This window comes from Nuphar pumila, chromosome 6, assembly GCF_984573655.1.
Source record: "Nuphar pumila chromosome 6, dmNupPumi1.hap1.1, whole genome shotgun sequence".
Taxonomy (NCBI): Eukaryota; Viridiplantae; Streptophyta; class Magnoliopsida; order Nymphaeales; family Nymphaeaceae; genus Nuphar; species Nuphar pumila.
In genome coordinates this window covers 82003875-82020786 of record NC_143254.1, presented here as the reverse complement: position 1 = coordinate 82020786, position 16912 = coordinate 82003875, and the positions used below count along the sequence as shown (strand labels likewise).

At 37.0% G+C, this 16912-nt stretch overlaps 1 protein-coding gene across 2 annotated transcripts; it reads left to right on the top strand.

Moving 5' to 3' along the window:
• Positions 1 to 1022: 1022 nt before the first annotated feature.
• Positions 1023 to 16503, top strand: LOC149834956 (lipase 1). Of its 2 annotated transcripts, XM_090011617.1 has the most exons (9): positions 1023 to 1348; positions 2896 to 3006; positions 6212 to 6352; positions 6630 to 6740; positions 6826 to 6969; positions 7060 to 7100; positions 7189 to 7265; positions 8405 to 8500; positions 15961 to 16503. In XM_090011617.1, exons 1-9 carry the CDS (start codon positions 1148 to 1150, stop codon positions 16281 to 16283), a joined length of 1245 nt encoding a protein of 414 aa, XP_089867743.1. In that variant the 5' UTR covers positions 1023 to 1147; the 3' UTR covers positions 16284 to 16503. The 2 variants fall into 2 exon arrangements, with proteins under 2 accessions (XP_089867743.1, XP_089867744.1); XM_090011618.1 differs by lacking the exon at positions 6630 to 6740 and having other exon boundaries at positions 1106 to 1348.
• The last annotated feature ends 409 nt before the right edge of the window (positions 16504 to 16912 follow it).

Sequence of the window (16912 nt, the reverse complement as noted above, 5' to 3'; positions counted from 1 at the left end):
AGGTAAAAAAACAAGGTTTCATGGATTTTGCTGATAATTAGTATGTTTTTTTTTTTTCGACAAATAGCTTCTCCTACCAGACAAGCGGAGCCCCCCATTGGTTAAGGCGCATATGAAATGAGAAACAAGAAATAACCAAGAAACTGATCATAAAACAAATCGCTAAACAACTTGGAAATGAATGGAAAACAATCAAGAAGAAGAAAAACCTTAATAGCATAATAAATGAATGAAAATAAACATGAAAAACATATATACCATGGATGGAAAACACTTGGACCAAGTATGGAAAATGTGTTTCCTAATAATGGAAATGCATATTCAATAGTATTAAAAAAGTGTGTGGCAGGAAAAAAAAGTGTTTCCCTTGGTAAGGAAAAAAAAAAGGCATGGCAAAAATGCTTAGAAGCTTATTTGTTGGCCTTATATATATATATATATATATATATATATATATATATATAATGCCTTGTTTAGTTGGATATATTAGAGTATAAACATAGGAAAACGGAGTTCAAGAAAGACGAAGCATTAACCTATTCCGCATCTCTTAAACCAATTATGAAAAAAAATAGATAAAATTGAAGTTGATCAAGTACTTTTAACTTTTATATTCATCAACTAATTTTTAATCACATTATAAATTCCTCTCTATTACAAATAACAAATAACGACAAATTCCCGAAAGAAATGGGATGATCCCCGAAAGGCAGCTGTTTTGTCGAGAACTTCAGTGGCATATCCGTAGTTTACTCAAATCCGACGTCTTAAACCTTAGGTAAAAAAATATAATTGGAATAAAAAAATTAAATTACACTAGCTAATAATCATCGTTTCCCACCAAACCCCGTAATGAAAAGATCTCCAACCCGGAAAAACTCATTCAGGTGACTCTAATTTGTTCCGAAAAGTCAAGCTCCTCTGCCAATCGTAAACTCATAGTCATTTCATTAAAGTAACAGACCAAGGTATTTTAGGGAGATAACTCAATAAACTACACACGTTGCAGAGAAATATGGGGGACTTGTTCTTTAAACGAAACATAGTGTCTTCCAGAAGAAGAAAAAACGTTGCGTCCCGCGTACTCATTTTATCTGGAAATTCTGTTTCAGAAATTTCTACGCAGAGGCATAGGGGTCGGTCGGAGATGGAGGAGGAGGAACGGCCGTCGCCGTCTTCCGGCCATCTCTTCCTCTCCTTCTTCTTCTTTTTCTTCTTCTGTCTATTGCCTGTCGACTTCGGCTGCCTCGTCTCTGCGGAGACGACGATCGGCGGGCCAGGCGCGCGGAACGACGGGCTCTGCGCCACCGTCATCAGGCCCCTCGGTTATCCCTGCACCGAGCACGCTGTGAGAAAATCCTTGCTCTCCATCTTTTTATGTTCGATCTTCGCCTCCTTTGATTCCCTTTCTTCATCTTCGAATTTCTTGTCCAAGTTTCTCGTCGCGCTCTCACCTTGTTTATCTTCGGTTTCCTTCGGACATCGGGCTCGAATTTCATCGTGGAATTGCTTTTCCGAGAATGCTGTTTGGCTTTTTTCTTCTTTGTGTTTTTGGCTTTCTGCTGATTTAGGGCTTTGCGATTAAGCGGGTCGTTTTCCGTCTTTGGTTTGTGGACGGAGTAGCAAACTATTGGACATATTGTCTATTCGGAGCCCTTTTTCCAGGAAAGATGATCATTTACTTGAGATAGGACAATCAATGACAATTTTCCAGGAAAGAAGATCATTTACTTGAGATAGGTCAATCAATTCGGTGTTAATTTAAGGCGGAGGTTTAAATTAATTAATAGACGCCCTTTGTGTGCGCTATGGAAGAAAGATGATAGTGCTTTTTTGCGACATATGTGGGCACGGGAATTATTATAGAATATGTTTTTCTTTTCCCCTTTCAAAAAAGTTCTGTGGATCCAGTGAAAGAGGTGTAGGCTTCTCACGCTAACAATCTCTGATAATCAATCGTTGAGGAAAACTAATGCTTTTGTTTTCCAAGCTTTGGCAGTTGATTGTTGGCTCTCTCTCTTCCGGTGATGGTATTCTGTTTTCTGTTGGTACCTTTGTCTATGATGGAACTGGAAGACTTTCTTGGAAACGGCTTTTTCTTGTTATTAGAATGACTCCATTCAAGAAATATTTGGTCAATTCTTCTTCTTTCCTTTTCTAACGTCTGGTCTCTTCATGTAGTTTAGTATTTTTGTGTTCCATGACCTAATGCCTAGCAGAACAGACTGGAATTCATATGTCATCCATTTGCTATTATGCAGTTTTTCCTTAGATGCAAATAGAATTGTTACAGAAAAGAAAAGTAGCTAATGGTGGTAGGTCAATCTTAGAATTCTACAAATACCTAAAATTAATAAAAATGAAATGTAAGGGGAAATATGGCTTGATCGATTGATCCTTCTTGAACCCAGGATAGGAGAAAGGCCCTAACTCAGCCTGAGCAAGATTGCTACACTAACATTTCATTTGTAAACAATAGAACAACATTGTTGAGATGAAAAGTGAGAAACTGCACATCTTTCTTTTGTCATATTCATTAGCAATGTGTGAATTCCACCCTATGTGGCAGCCATTGTACACTCTTGTAAGTTTACTGATTGAAGTGCTTATGCTATTCTGGATACTTGACTAGGTAGATTGAGTAACTTTGAGATCCAATGAATGCATCGTAGTCTGTTTATGCTTGGTCATTTGGTTGCTTTGGCTAACTGGAACTTAAGCAGTGCTTGGTTCCTCTGAAGAGATGTGAAACCATCATATGAAACAAATGGCAATGAAACTTGATCCAGAAATTCTTGAATTCTATTTTTGCTGCACTAATTGTCAATCAAGGCTAGGAATCTTGTTACATGTGAATGTTGTTCTTAATCCAATGATGTTGGGCTTCTTTTGCAGGTTGAGACAAAGGATGGTTACTTATTGGCCATCCAACACATTCCTAATGGACGAGAAGTGGTTAAATCTGACCCTGGCCCTGCTGTTTTTCTACAACATGGGCTCTTTCAGGTGATGCACCTACATGAACTCTTTGGAGTTATGTACTGTATGCATATGATTGTAACCCATCATAAGTACCATCATTTATGGATGCCATCTATGTTTAAAGTTTAAACCTATAGTTCATTAAGTATGATCCTCCGGGTCAAATCTGATTAAATGCCATGGAAAATGTCATGGATGCTCCATGTATATGAAGTCTGAGGAATTATGTACTGTATGTATATCATCATAACCACTCATAACCATCATTTAGGGATTCCTGATGTCTTTTTGTTTTATGAAATATTTTTCGAAAATATTTTTAAGTGAAAAGCAATGTGAAAACCAGACACCAAATATAAAACCGGTTCTCACAAGTGGTAGAGACCGGGTCGAACTCAGAGAACGGGCAATACTTTGTATTCAAACACACAATTAACTATTCTTTATTGCCAAAATTGAAAAGTACGAAAATGAACTACTTATTACAACAAATGATACCCTACGCAGAGGGTTTAAAATGGTTTTATTACAAACCCAAAAATTGAATTAAATTCCTAAATTCTAAAAGAAAAACAAAAAGAGTCTTCTGCACTCGCGCCTTGTGTCACCTGTCAAACACGCGCCAAAGAATATCTCTGGCTTGCTCCTGCTCCACGCCTTCCTGCACAACTCAAGCACACGAGCAGCACAAGAGGAACACTACTACCTATGCTCAAAAGAACGTAAATGCAAAAATGAACTAATTGCTAGAATATGCTATAACTAAGTAAAAGCACTACGTGAAATGCAAATGACTACGTAAGCGAAGAAAGTAAATGCCCTAAGTGAATGCAACTACGAAATTGTGAAATTGAAGATGGAATGACAAAATGTGAAATGGAATTTCAAAACATGAAATAACAAAATTCAAGGAATGCACACAATTGAAATGCACTATGAGCCTAAAAAGAACAATTACAAATATACATACTATATGAAATGGAATGGTGCAGAAGTAAGCTAAGAAATGCAATGCTGGCAACGAATTAGAGTGCAGCGAATAGTACACAATAAAAGCGCAAAACAGATTGCAAGAGTTAATACGAGAAGGAAATAACAGAACTCAGAAATGACTTTCAAGGAAAAGGAAAATTAGGGAATGCTAACACACCGAATTGTGGAAAACAAAATGCAAATGAAAAAATATGAAATTGCAGAAACTAAAAGAACAAATGTGATAAGATTAAAACCAATGATTTGCAGAAATGAACACACGGCAGATAATGAACTGAAATAAAAACAATGCAAGAAACCGCAAATATGAGATGCAGGTAAAAGGGAAAAATGCAGAGAAAAGGAAATGCTCTGATGCAGAATGAACAGATGATGCAGCAATGAGATTAAACAAAAAGCAGATAATGCAGGGATGATGCAGATGAAATTGAAATCAAAACATGTAGATGAATGCAAATGCAGAAGCAACATGCAATGAGATGATGCAGATGGAGAAGACGATGCAATGCAGCAGGCGATGGAGTTCACAACAGATCCAGATTTTCACGGCAGATCCATGAAATCTGTGAAATATGTGATGAAATACTGGACTGAAATGCTAATCTACGGCCGTGAAATAGAGAGATGCAATGAAATCACATGATGCAGATGAAAATGAAATCAAATGTATCTGCTATTCAATGCAGAGAAAAAGAACAAATGCTCAGACGATGCAGATGCTGCTATTGTGATGCTAAGTCTACACGAGATGCAGCAATGTGATTCAGAGAAAAGAATGATGAATGTGATGAACAGAAGATGAAGCTGCAATGAAAATGAAATGCAATAAAAAATGGAACAACGCTGGATTGGAAATGCCAGAAACTAAACTAAAAAAACATGAGTACATTGAATGAATAACATCAAACAATCAAAATGCAGAACAAACACAAATTAAAACGCTGATTGAAGATAAAACGCAGAATCAAAGCAATCAAGAATGTGAAATGTAAACATCCATTTTATCAACCAATTTTTATCTCTTTTTTTTTCGTTTTTAATCAAATCAAACTAATCCTAAAGCACAAACTTAAAGAGGAGAAGAGGGAAGAAGAAGAAGAAGAAGGAAAGAAACTTACCAAACCGTGAGGGGTTAGGAAAGAAGGGGTCCTCCCCCTTTGCGCTGCCGCCAGACTAGGTTTCTCCACTGGTGAGGAAGGAAAGAAGAAGGGGAAAGAGAGGGAAGGAAGAAAGAGACAAGGGGAAGAGGGGAAACATAGGGTTCTGGATGGGAAGGAAGGGGAAGGAGAGAGGAGCGACTTGCGTAATGAGAGGAGACCCCCTGCTTCTTCCCTCTTCGTGAAGGCTTTAAAGAAAGTTTGTTATTTGATTTTTTTCACAGAAGCCCCATTAGTTTCTGAAAATTTTAAAAACCACCCCTTCACAAAAAATATTATCTACAACCCTTTGCTACGGCTAAAACTAATTCAAAACATTTTTTATTATTTTTCTCACTCAATTAATTGCAAATACTAAACTACGACATAAATTGTAAAATAAACTTATTTTTCATTCATTTTCTATTTTTTTATTCTTTTTGCACATTTTCTCGAAACTAACAACAAACTTGGATTTTTAATACATTTTTCTAGGAAATCATGCATAGTTTAATATGAATTAAACTCTAAAATGTATGCATGATCAATTCCATTAATGCTTAAACCTATAGTTCATTACATGTGGGCCTTTGGATTGAATCTCATTAAATGACCTGGAAAATGTAATTGGTGCTCCATGTATAGTTTTTTTTTTTTTTTGTGTGTGTGTGTTCCAAAGCTCTTTCAAGGAAACTTATTTTTCTAAAGTACTCCTAAAAGGTACCTTTTTTTACCTTGCTATTGGCAAGGTACTTCTCAAGGGGAGTTTAGAAAAATTAGTTTCCTTGAAAGAGCTTAGGAATATTTAGGCAACTACCATAAATTAATAATAGAATTCAAAAGAATAAAAGAGAACGACATCCAACCACCTATCCATCCACAATCCACATTCTCTCATGTGTGCACAAACACGCATGCACATGCATACACATTCACAATCCACGTAGGCTGAACTATATATGAACATGATATCTCAGATTTTCCTCATTTTTTTAATGGCAAGAAATCATGAGAATCTACAATCATATATTGATATCTATATGTTTTTATATTTTATTGCATTAGATTGTTACGTAATATTTTGAACATTTCTATGTTAGGGTGGGGATACTTGGTTTGCAAATTCCGTTGAGGAGTCCTTGGGGTTTATCCTTGCTGATTCTGGTTTTGATGTGTGGGTTGGAAACGTACGTGGTACACGTTGGAGCCATGGTCATATTTCCCTTTCTGAAAGTAACAAGGTATACTTCCATTCTATTCAATGTAGTGTCATAATATTAACAATAGCTTTATGGCCATCATTTAGGGAAAACATTTTTAATCATTTGTGCAGATCTAGGGTCTACCTCACATGTATACTTTTTTTTATGAACAAAAACTCCGTAAAAGGTAGCTATACTGCATAATGCAGCCATGTCAGCATGACGTAGTGTTGGGTGGTTTTGGAGGTTTTTTATGGTCCTTGTACATATTCATCTTTTATGGAATCTACAGTTAGTTTACTGTTTCGTGTTCCAGGAGTTCTGGGATTGGAGTTGGGAGGAACTGGCTCTGTATGACCTTTCAACTATGATTGATTATGTTCATTCGATGACAAATTCTAAAGTTTTCTTTGTTGGGCATTCACAGGTTATTTCTTCATCTAAATTTCTGAGGTTGTTTTCCTTGTTTGGTTTGTTAAGCACAAAAGCTAAGCTTCTTCTTCTATTTATAGGGAACTATAATGGCTTTATCAGCCTTTACTCAGCCAGACATAGCAGAGATGGTTGCAGCTGCATCTCTTTTATGTCCTATATCATATCTGGATCATATCAGTTCCCACTTTGTTCTTAGAGCTGTTAGCATGCATCTTGATCAGGTATGTTCACCTGGGTAGCATGTTGGAGATGTTAGTCATTAGACATTTTCAATGATGTTTTATTTATTTATTTATTTATTTTTGCACCAGATGCTGTTGGCAATGGGCATGCATCGGCTTGACTTCCGGAGGTATGATTATGTTTTTTATGCAGAGTTATATCATCGAATTACTGATTTATCGTGCTTTAACTTGTGGATATTGGATATGTTATTCCAGTGATATAGGCATCCAAGTACTGGAATCTATATGTGATGGCCACATTAACTGTAGTGATTTATTGTCATCTATAACAGGTTTCTCTCTCTCTCTCTCTCTCTCTCTCTGTGTTTGTGTGTGTGTGTGTGTGTGTGGTGCAGGATCTTTTGTAATTGAAGATCCTGTCCAAAGTTATCCAAAACATATGATGTCTGGCTGTAATGGTGTCAAACATGTCAATGTGGATATTGACATCTATTCACACTATTTTCTGATGTTAGGTTTAGATCTTTGTTCTGGTTGTTAGATGGAACTTGGAAGTATGACTTTTATTGTTAAAGCACCTTGCTGATTTAATTATGAAATTATCAATGATAAGGTGAATACCCAGTTAGTTCAATGGTTGGCCTAATGAGTCTGATAGGGTCCTTAAATTACCTCCTTTCTTCCTATGAACTTTGAGTTAAATGAACCATAAAAAAAAATATTGCATTAGATATTTGCTATTTTGTTTACTATATCTCATGCACTAGCTTGCACCTATGACTTCTAGCTCAATAGTTCAGTGATCAGTGAGTTTGACGCTCTTCAACCATGTTTTATGCCAGCACTCCTGGTGCAGTACTGCTCTGTATAAGCAATGAAGTTGTTGCTTGTAGAATGGAAATGCCTGCCATGGCTTTGCTTTGTTAGACCTGTATTCTTACTTTTTTTAATTAAATTTACATGATTTCATTTTGTTTGTATAGTCAAAGATTGCAAGCGTCATAGTGACTTGGATTGAACATAATCTTTGTGGTTTTATTTGCTTCATCAAAGAAACAGTCAATAACATACTAGTGTTTTATTGATTTTTGGTCTTATAATCTTATTACATTGCATTATAGTCTGAGATCCCTTCTTTGAAGTTCAGGTATGTCTTTTTTGTGTGCATATGTGTACGTCTGTTTGTGTATGTCTAATTATCTAGTTTTTCAAAATTCAATGGTTCTGGCACTACACATGTTCAGCACTGATACTCATATCCTTGTCTAGGTTATGTTTATGTATTTATGTGCGTGCATGTGTGTGTGAAATCTTGTTATTCTTGTCTCTGGTGAGAACTAAAATGCATTTAATATGCATGGTTTATATTATAATTTGTCTGACAGAGATTGCTAATTTTTATTTCCTACATAAAATTTGTTTACCAGCTCATGAAAACTTCATGATAATTAATTCAGAGTACTTTTTGCAGGGAAAAATTGTTGCTTCAACAACACTCGTGTGGATCACTATCTTAAATATGAACCTCATCCTTCATCAACCAAAAACCTTAAGCATCTATTCCAAAGTATGCTCTTGGACCTGTTTGATAGATTCTTTCTCAAAATAATCTCTTCAATAGCTAGCTTTATGAGTTTATGGTTGTTGGATTATGAAAGGGGCCCTCTTCTGCAATCTTCATTTTCTCATAAAATGATCAGGCATGCTTCAGAAGCGGGAAAAAATTCTGTTAGTTTTATGAGTGTTAGGCATGTTTATGCTTGCATGCTTGCACAATCAATATCCTATAGTTGAAGACAACACCATTTTACTCCAATAAGCCTTCTTTGCTTTCATCAATACATGCATAATTATCACAGGATACTCAAAATAAAGTAACTGTTGTATATGCTAGAATTAATATATATATATATATATATATATATTAGAAGATCCTATAGTGTTGAGGTGCACACTTGGAATTTTGGGTAGCCCTATTTGACTTCTACTACCTTTCATGGATATCAACAAGTTCACCCAAATTTTTTACCCCTAGCAAAAATTTTAAAATGACAGGTGGTTCTGGTAATTTTAGTTATTCTGTGATTGTCACAATCGTGTTATTTTAGTATTTTATAAAGTGTCAGAGACAGATTAATTGTACTATGGAAATCCTTAACGTGATTTTTTTTTATAAAATTATTAAAATGGTGTTGACAATTAATGCATCAGGAGACCATGTCATTTTATATGGGTTAGGGGTTTAAATTTGTGTAAACTTGTTATTTTCCAAAAGCAGCCATGGAAGTTAACTTATGTATATAAAAAAGAGAGTGAGAAGGGGGATGCTGCAACTAGTTTTACATAGAGCATCTATGTCATCAGGTGGACCATGGTATTAATTTCAATGCTTAGATATAAATTTTAAAATTCTGACCTCATAAATATTGTCTATAAATGAGTTACCATTTAATGGGTAGCTCCAAATGATGTTAAAAATAGACTTTCATTTATGACGTTTGAATTTTAGAAGACTAATGAACCCTTGGTTTGAACATAGTTGAATAGTTCAGATGAAGTCGTCGATGGCCTGCAAACAGTTGGTTGTATATTCTTTCTTCTGTGCACGCTAGGTTTCTCAGGTTGGCAGGTTCTGATTACCAATTCGGAGCTTCTGGATGTCTAGTTTTACCCTTTAACCAGACGCTCATGTATTGGAAATCAAAACCTGTCAGCCTGAAGTGCCTAGGGGCATTTTACCCACAGGTGGCCATGTTGCTTGGGCAAAGAAATATTACTCATTTTGGGTAAGTCTCGAATTTTCATAAATTATGTCAGACTTGGATAATATGTGTAGCACAAACATTGGCAACACGCATGCATGTTATGAGGTAGACATCCAGTTGGCCCTGACGGGGCACCTGATGGGTCATCAAGTGTCAGCCTGGATAGATGGTTTCAGGCTGCATGTGCAAGTTGAGGGCTGATTAGACCCTGGACTTGCGTGTCCTGAAAAGTGATTCAGCTAGCTCTCATGTATCTGTTAAGAAAATGCTCTGATGGGCTCAATGTAATGAAGTTCCAAATGAAAGAGGCGAAGTCTCCAAGCGAAAGCACGGAAGCACACACATACACAAGAGGCCACAAATGGGCAAAATAAACCACAAAAAGTGGTTAAGCACACAAAGAGGTAAAAAAATATATTTCACTCATAGAATGCTTCACAAGAAGCTTGAGAAATACATGGGGCCATGCCCCTTATTTATACACAGCAAGGGACCCAAGGAGGGGCTCCCATAAAGTCGTTGGAGCCCCTCCAACGGTCATATTTATGACCGTTGGAGGGGTCCAACGACTCTATGTGGACCCCTCTCAAATGAATAAAAAGAAAAACTAAAAAGTAAAAAGAAAAAGAATAAAGAAAAAAGAAAGAAAAGAAAGAAAAGCATATCAATGATATGCGTGTATAGGTGAAATGACAGAATTACCCCTATCGGGTATTACAAAATAAATATATATATTTATATATATAGATAGACACATAGACATATATATATATATCATATATATTTGTATGTGTCGTAATCTATATATATATATATACATCATATTTTAACACCCCCCCTCAAACACACGGTGAAATCACCGAGAGTTTGCTAAGGAGGAAGTAGAAGCGAGGCGATGGCAAAGCTTTGGTGAAGAAGTCTGCCAACTGATATTCGGTAGGAACATATGGGAGTTGAATGGTGCCCCGTAAGAACTCATCACGAACATAATGACAGTCCATCTCAATATGCTTCGTTCGTTCATGAAAAGTGTGATTGTTGGCAATATAGATAGAGCTCTTGTTGTCACAACACAACTTTGAGGGAGTTGAGAATGAGACACCCATATCTTTAAGTAAGCTTCTTAGCCATATAATCTCAGTTGTGGTAGTGGCCATCGCACGATATTCTGCTTCGGTAGATGAGAGAGAAACTTTATGCTGCTTCTTACACCTCCAGGAGATAAGTGACTCACCAAGAAACACACAATAACCTGTGGTAGAAATACGATCATCGGGGTTACCCCCCCAATCGGAGTCAGTATACGCAAGTAAAGTAAGAGGTGATGAAGAGGATAAGAATACTCCCTTAGTTATGGAATTTTTTAAGTATCTGATAATCCTCATTAATGCTGCCATGTGAGTAGTAGTAGGAGCAGTCTGAAATTGGCTTGCACTATGAACTGCATGTGAAATGTCAGGTCTGGTGATAGATAAATATGTTAGAGATCCAATCAATTGACGGTAAGGCGTGGGGTCTGCTAAAGGAGTGCCATCACTGGCTCTCATCTTGACATTGATCACTTCTGGAGTCTCCACCCTTTTGTCATCTGTCAGCCCAGACTTAGCAATAATGTCAGAGGCAAGCTTCATTTGAGATAGGTCATACCCCTTGGGGGAGTATGCAACTTCAATTTCTAAGAAATACCTTAGAAAACCCAGATCAGACATATCAAAATTTTTCTTAAGAATATTTTTAATAAGGTCAATACCTTTCTTATCATTACCTGTGATAATCATGTCATCAACATATAACAACAAAATTGTTATGTATCCATTAGAAGATTTAACAAACAAAGCAGTATCTGTGTAACATGAGGAAAAACCATTATCAAGAACTACTTTGCTAAAAAGATCATACCAAGCTTTTGGTGCTTGTTTAAGACCATAGAGAGTTTTGTTTAATTTTAGAATATTGCCTTTCCCAATTTCAAGACCCGACGGAGGGTCCATAAGAACTTCTTCACACAGAGTTCCATTTAGGAACGCATTTTTAACATCAAGTTGATATATCGGCCATTGTTTGATGGATGCTAAAGCAATTAGGGTTCGTACACTAGTCATTTTGGCTACAGAAGCAAAGGTTTCTTAATAATCAATCTCATATTCTTGGGCGTAGCCTTTTGTAACCAAGCGAGCTTTGTATCTTTCAAGAGACCCATCACATTTGGTTTTGACTTTATATACCCATCTACACCCAATTGCCTTTTTTCCTAAAGGTTGAAGAATAATGCTCCAGGTTTGGGCTTTGTTCAGAGCCTCTAATTCGATTTTCATAGCCTCAATCCAATGTGGATGATCTTTAGCTTTCTTGAATGAGGTAGGCTCATGATACGAATGTATTAACATGAGACAAACCCTATAATTCGGAGAGAAAGATTCATAAGACACAAATTTTTGTGGTGGCCTACTAGTACGAGAAGATCTCCTAGGTGGATTGTTGTCCATAGATTCTTCTAAAGAGAAGTCTTGAGAGTATCTGTCAATAGCAGGTTGATGTTCATTTCCTAACCGTCGGGTATATACATTTATATCATTAAGGTTTTCATTTTGGGAAACATTATCATGTTGTGGTATATCATTATAATGTAAAGTGCCATCACAAGTAGTATCACAAATAATTGCCTCAGGGGACTCAATTCTAGGAGCTAAGTCGAATAAAAAAGAATAATCGATGTCTTCCTTAGATGTGTGGATATCAAAACCATTTTGTTCTTCAATGAAGTTTACATTTCTTGACACATACAGTTTATTGTTTCGAATATCATAGCATCTATAGCCTTTTTTATTCTCACCATAGCCAATGAACACACATTCAAGAGCTTTAGGTGACAACTTATCTTGTTCAACATTTGCATCCAAAGATTCTTAGTCTATTAAAATCTGGAGTAATTTTAAATAATTTTTCAAAGGGTGAAACATTTTTTAAAGAAGAAGAGGGCATACGATTTACAAGATATATTGCGGTAAGAAGAGCTTCGGCCCAAAAGTTTTTAGGAACATTTTTAGACACAAGAAGAGTTCTTGTGGTTTCAATTAAATGCCTATGTTTCCTTTCCGCAAGACCATTTTGTTGCGGAGTTTTAGGACAAGATCGTTGGTGCAAAATTCCATTTGTTTTAAAATAATTTTGAAAATCTTTAGACATGTACTCACCTCCCGAGTCAGATCTAAAAATGGTTATATTATGTTGGAATTGATTTTGAACAAGAGCGTGAAATTCTTTAAAATTAGTGAAGACATCGGATTTATTCTTGATAATGTAAACCCATGTCTACCTAGTAAAATCATCAATAAAAGAAACATAGTAAGAATAGCTCCCTTTGGACATAACGGGTACCGGTCCCCATACATCGGAATGCACAAGTTCAAAAGGCCTTTTTGATGCAAAATTACTATGTGAATAAGGAAGAGAGTGAATTTTCCCAAGAATACAATCATTACATGTAAATGTATTTGTATTACAAAATTTTTCCAAAAATGGAAAAAGGTACAACTTGGAAATACTAGGGTGTCCAAGTCTCTTATGCCAAGTCTCAATATCTTTGGATTGAACATGATTACAAAATGATTTGGATGACAAAGACAAAAAATCCATATAGTAAAGGTCCCCTCTTGTATGGCCTTGCCCAATCCGCTTCCCGGATCGGAGATCCTGCACATAGCAATGGGTTGGTGAAAATGAGATATTACATTCAAAATCGGTAATTTGAGAGACGGAAAAAAGATTTAGATTAAGTTTTGGAATAATTCGGATTTTGGGAACAAAAAATTCTTTGTTTTGGTCAGAAGTTTTCTCAAGATTTCCAATGCCTTCAACATTCAAAGATGTTCCATCGGCGGTGGATACATATGATTTGAATTTATTGAGACTTGGTTTTGACAAAAGTGATGCATTTGGAGTTATATGGAAAGAGGCACCCGAGTCAAGAATCCAAGAAGTCATACCTGGAAAGGAGGAGATGGCGGCACCGGAAGTGGAAGGTGAAGAGGATGATGTAGAGGCGTTCATCTTTATAAATTGTTGAAGAGTTTCGGTTAGATGAGCGATGGACTCCTTTATGTCACCATCCTTCTTTGAATCTTCATTGATGATTGGAGGAGTTTCCCCCACGGAAGCCACCTTTTTGAATTTAGGGCAATCGGGACGAATATGGCCCGGTTCATTACAATTATGACAAATGATTTTTCTTCCTCCACCACCATTATTCTTCAAAAAATGTGGTGGTTTATATGATCTTACATTGTTGCCGGGTCTAGACACGACATGCACTTCATCAACATCTCTTTTCAAGGCTAAACGGGTTTCTTCTTGACATAAGTCGGCCAAAATATCGCTTAGAGGAGTAGAGGCCCTATGAAGAAGAGATCCTCTAAGTTTGCTTAAATTCGGGACGAAGCCCATGAATAAATTGAAAGAACCTCTCTTTTTCCATTTGCTCTTGTCTCATGGCAATAGCACTTCCTTCCCATTGCGGTTCGAGAAGGACAAACTCATCCCATAAAGAGGATAAGGCACTATAGTAGTCCCTAATACTCATATCACCTTGCTTGGTAGCTCTTACCTTTTCTTGTAGAAAAAAATGCCTAGCAAGGTCTCTTTGGGTGTACATGCCTTTCATAAAAAACCATGCTTCATTAGCCTTTTTGAATTTTGCAAGATTTGCATAAATCTTCAATTCAACATTGTTCATGAACCATGCTAAGATTTTAGCATGCTTACTTTCCCAATCTTCTATTTTAGAAGAGTAATCAAGAATAACTTTTTCTTTTTCTTCTTCGTTCAATGCTTTTTCCTCATCTCCTTCAAACTTAGTTAACTTCAATTGTGGTTCCGGAATGGTTCCACATACGTAACCCCAAAGCTTTTTACCTTTGAGATTATTTTTCATAGCGGCCGCCCACATGCGGTAATTGGTCCCATCCAATTTGAATGAGAGATCGATTTTTGCATCTTTGTTGGCCATTTATAGAAAAAGAATTTTTAAGACAAGAGAGAGGAGAGGTATTACTTGTCAAGAGAGGATCCGATGAAGCCTTCTTAACCAAGGCTCTGATACCATGTAATGAAGTGCCAAATGAAAGAGGCGAAGTCTCCAAGCGAAAACACGGAAGCACGCACATACACAAGAGGCCACAAATGGGCAAAATAAACTACAAAAAGTGGTTAAGCACACAAAGAGGTAAAAAAATATATTTCACTCATAGAATGCTTCACAAGAAGCTTGAGAAATACATGGGGCCATGCCCCTTATTTATACACAGCAAGGGACCCAAGGAGGGGCTCCCATAGAGTCGTTGGAGCCCCTCCAACAGTCATATTTATGACCGTTGGAGGGGTCCAACGACTCTATGTGGACCCCTCTCAAATGAATAAAAAGAAAAACTAAAAAGTAAAAAGAAAAAGAATAAAGAAAAAAGAAAGAAAAGAAAGAAAAGCATATCAATGATATGCGTGTACAGGTGAAATGACAGAATTATCCCTATCGGGTATTACAAAATAAATATATATATTTATATATATAGATAGACACATAGACATATGTATATCATATATATTTGTATGTGTCGTAATCTATATATATATATATATATATAAATATACATCATATTTTAACACTCAAATGGTTCTGGCCTAAGCCCATCCTTGAACATATGTACAGGGTCTTGGGTCTTAGCCCGGTGATAAGATCCGTCCCTAGCCTGAGCACGATGAAAGCCAGACCAGTCTAGTTGCAGATTAGGCATTCTCTGCAGCCTGTTGGGCCTTAATCTTCCCACTTTATGGGTATTGTGGATTTCTCCAAAGGCGAGATATGCTTATGCATGTTGTGTGGAAAAATGGCATCCGTAGTTCATGCACCTTAGGATGTGGACAAACTTGTTCCCAAGATGAGTTACTTGTAGCAATATCTTCTTAGGGTCACTCTCTACATTTGCTGCTTGTAAGGTCTAGGATTTCACTTTCTTAATAGTTGTCATCAGTCTTGTCTTAAGATGGAAGGTAAAGTTCTTTCATAGTTGACATTGACAGAGCATTTTTCCATATTGTTTATTTTATTTTATTTTATTGGATTCAGCAAATTGTTGGATTTAATTTTTTGTTGGAAGCTTTTGCATATAATTGGCCATTATTCAGGATCATGAAGATCCAAACTGTCTCAGTAATTTGGTGCTTCTTCTATTTTGGAAGTCTTATTTTAGTAAAATTTCTCTCCTGGCAGTTATTCGAAAGGGTACTTTCTCAAGGTTTGATTACGGACTGTGGGGAAACCTGAAATCTTATGGCACTTTGAACCCTCCTGCCTTTGATCTTTCTCACATTCCAAATTCATTGCCGCTGTGGATAGCTTATGGTGGGCAGGATGCATTAGCAGACCTAACAGATATCAACCATACCCTCCAGGAGTTGCAATCTGAGCCAGAGTCGCTTTATGTAGACTCATATGGTCACATGGATTTCATTTTGAGCCCGTATGCTAAAAGTGATGTCTATGATAAGTTGATCGAGTTTTTCAGATCATGTGGAAGGAGGTCTAGTTATTGACTGATGGATCTCGTAATTGCTCTCCACAATGTACATGAGGTTGTATTGTAATTTGTCTGCTTATTCTGCAGCACTGGAACTTTGTGTATAATAGAGATATAACTCGAAGGTCTCATGTGGAAATAACTATCCTCTGACATCCTTTTAACTCTCAGGCATGAGGCATTTTGGGACTGTTGAAATGTTTAAATCTGAAAGGCACCTGTTTTTTCTCCATCAAGCTACAGCTCACTAATTATTAGAGGTATGGCCCGGGCTTTATTTATGATTATTCATCAAATTGGTTGGCGGATGGCTTTCAATCTTATTTTAGTTCTTGGAAGTACAGGGGTGTTATTGTCCGGGAAGCTCCGGTCAAGCCCGACAGGCGGACTAAAGGGCCCGGACCAAATCCCATTGTAACTGGGTTGGGCTGTCTCAGACCAGGAGATGGGTCGGGCCTGTCAGGCCCTTATTGGGGCCTAATTGAGCCAGGCTGGGCCGGCCCAATGGCATTCCTTATTAGCATGTGGGGTCTATGTAGTCAAAAGCCCCGACTAGGCACCGACTAGTCCGCCTAGTTGGTCAGTAAAATGCCTAGGCGTTGCAATTCCTAGGTGGGTACCTTAAAAGGTACCAATTTTGCCGAC

Coding starts and splice junctions, on each gene's coding strand:
- LOC149834956 (XM_090011617.1), top strand. CDS start 1,148: ATGGAGGAGGAGGAACGGCCGTCGCCGTCTTCCGGCCATCTCTTCCTC. Junction 7,101..7,188: donor CATCGGCTTGACTTCCGGAG/GTATGATTATGT, acceptor ATGTTATTCCAG/TGATATAGGCATCCAAGTAC. Junction 8,501..15,960: donor CCTTAAGCATCTATTCCAAA/GTATGCTCTTGG, acceptor CTCTCCTGGCAG/TTATTCGAAAGGGTACTTTC.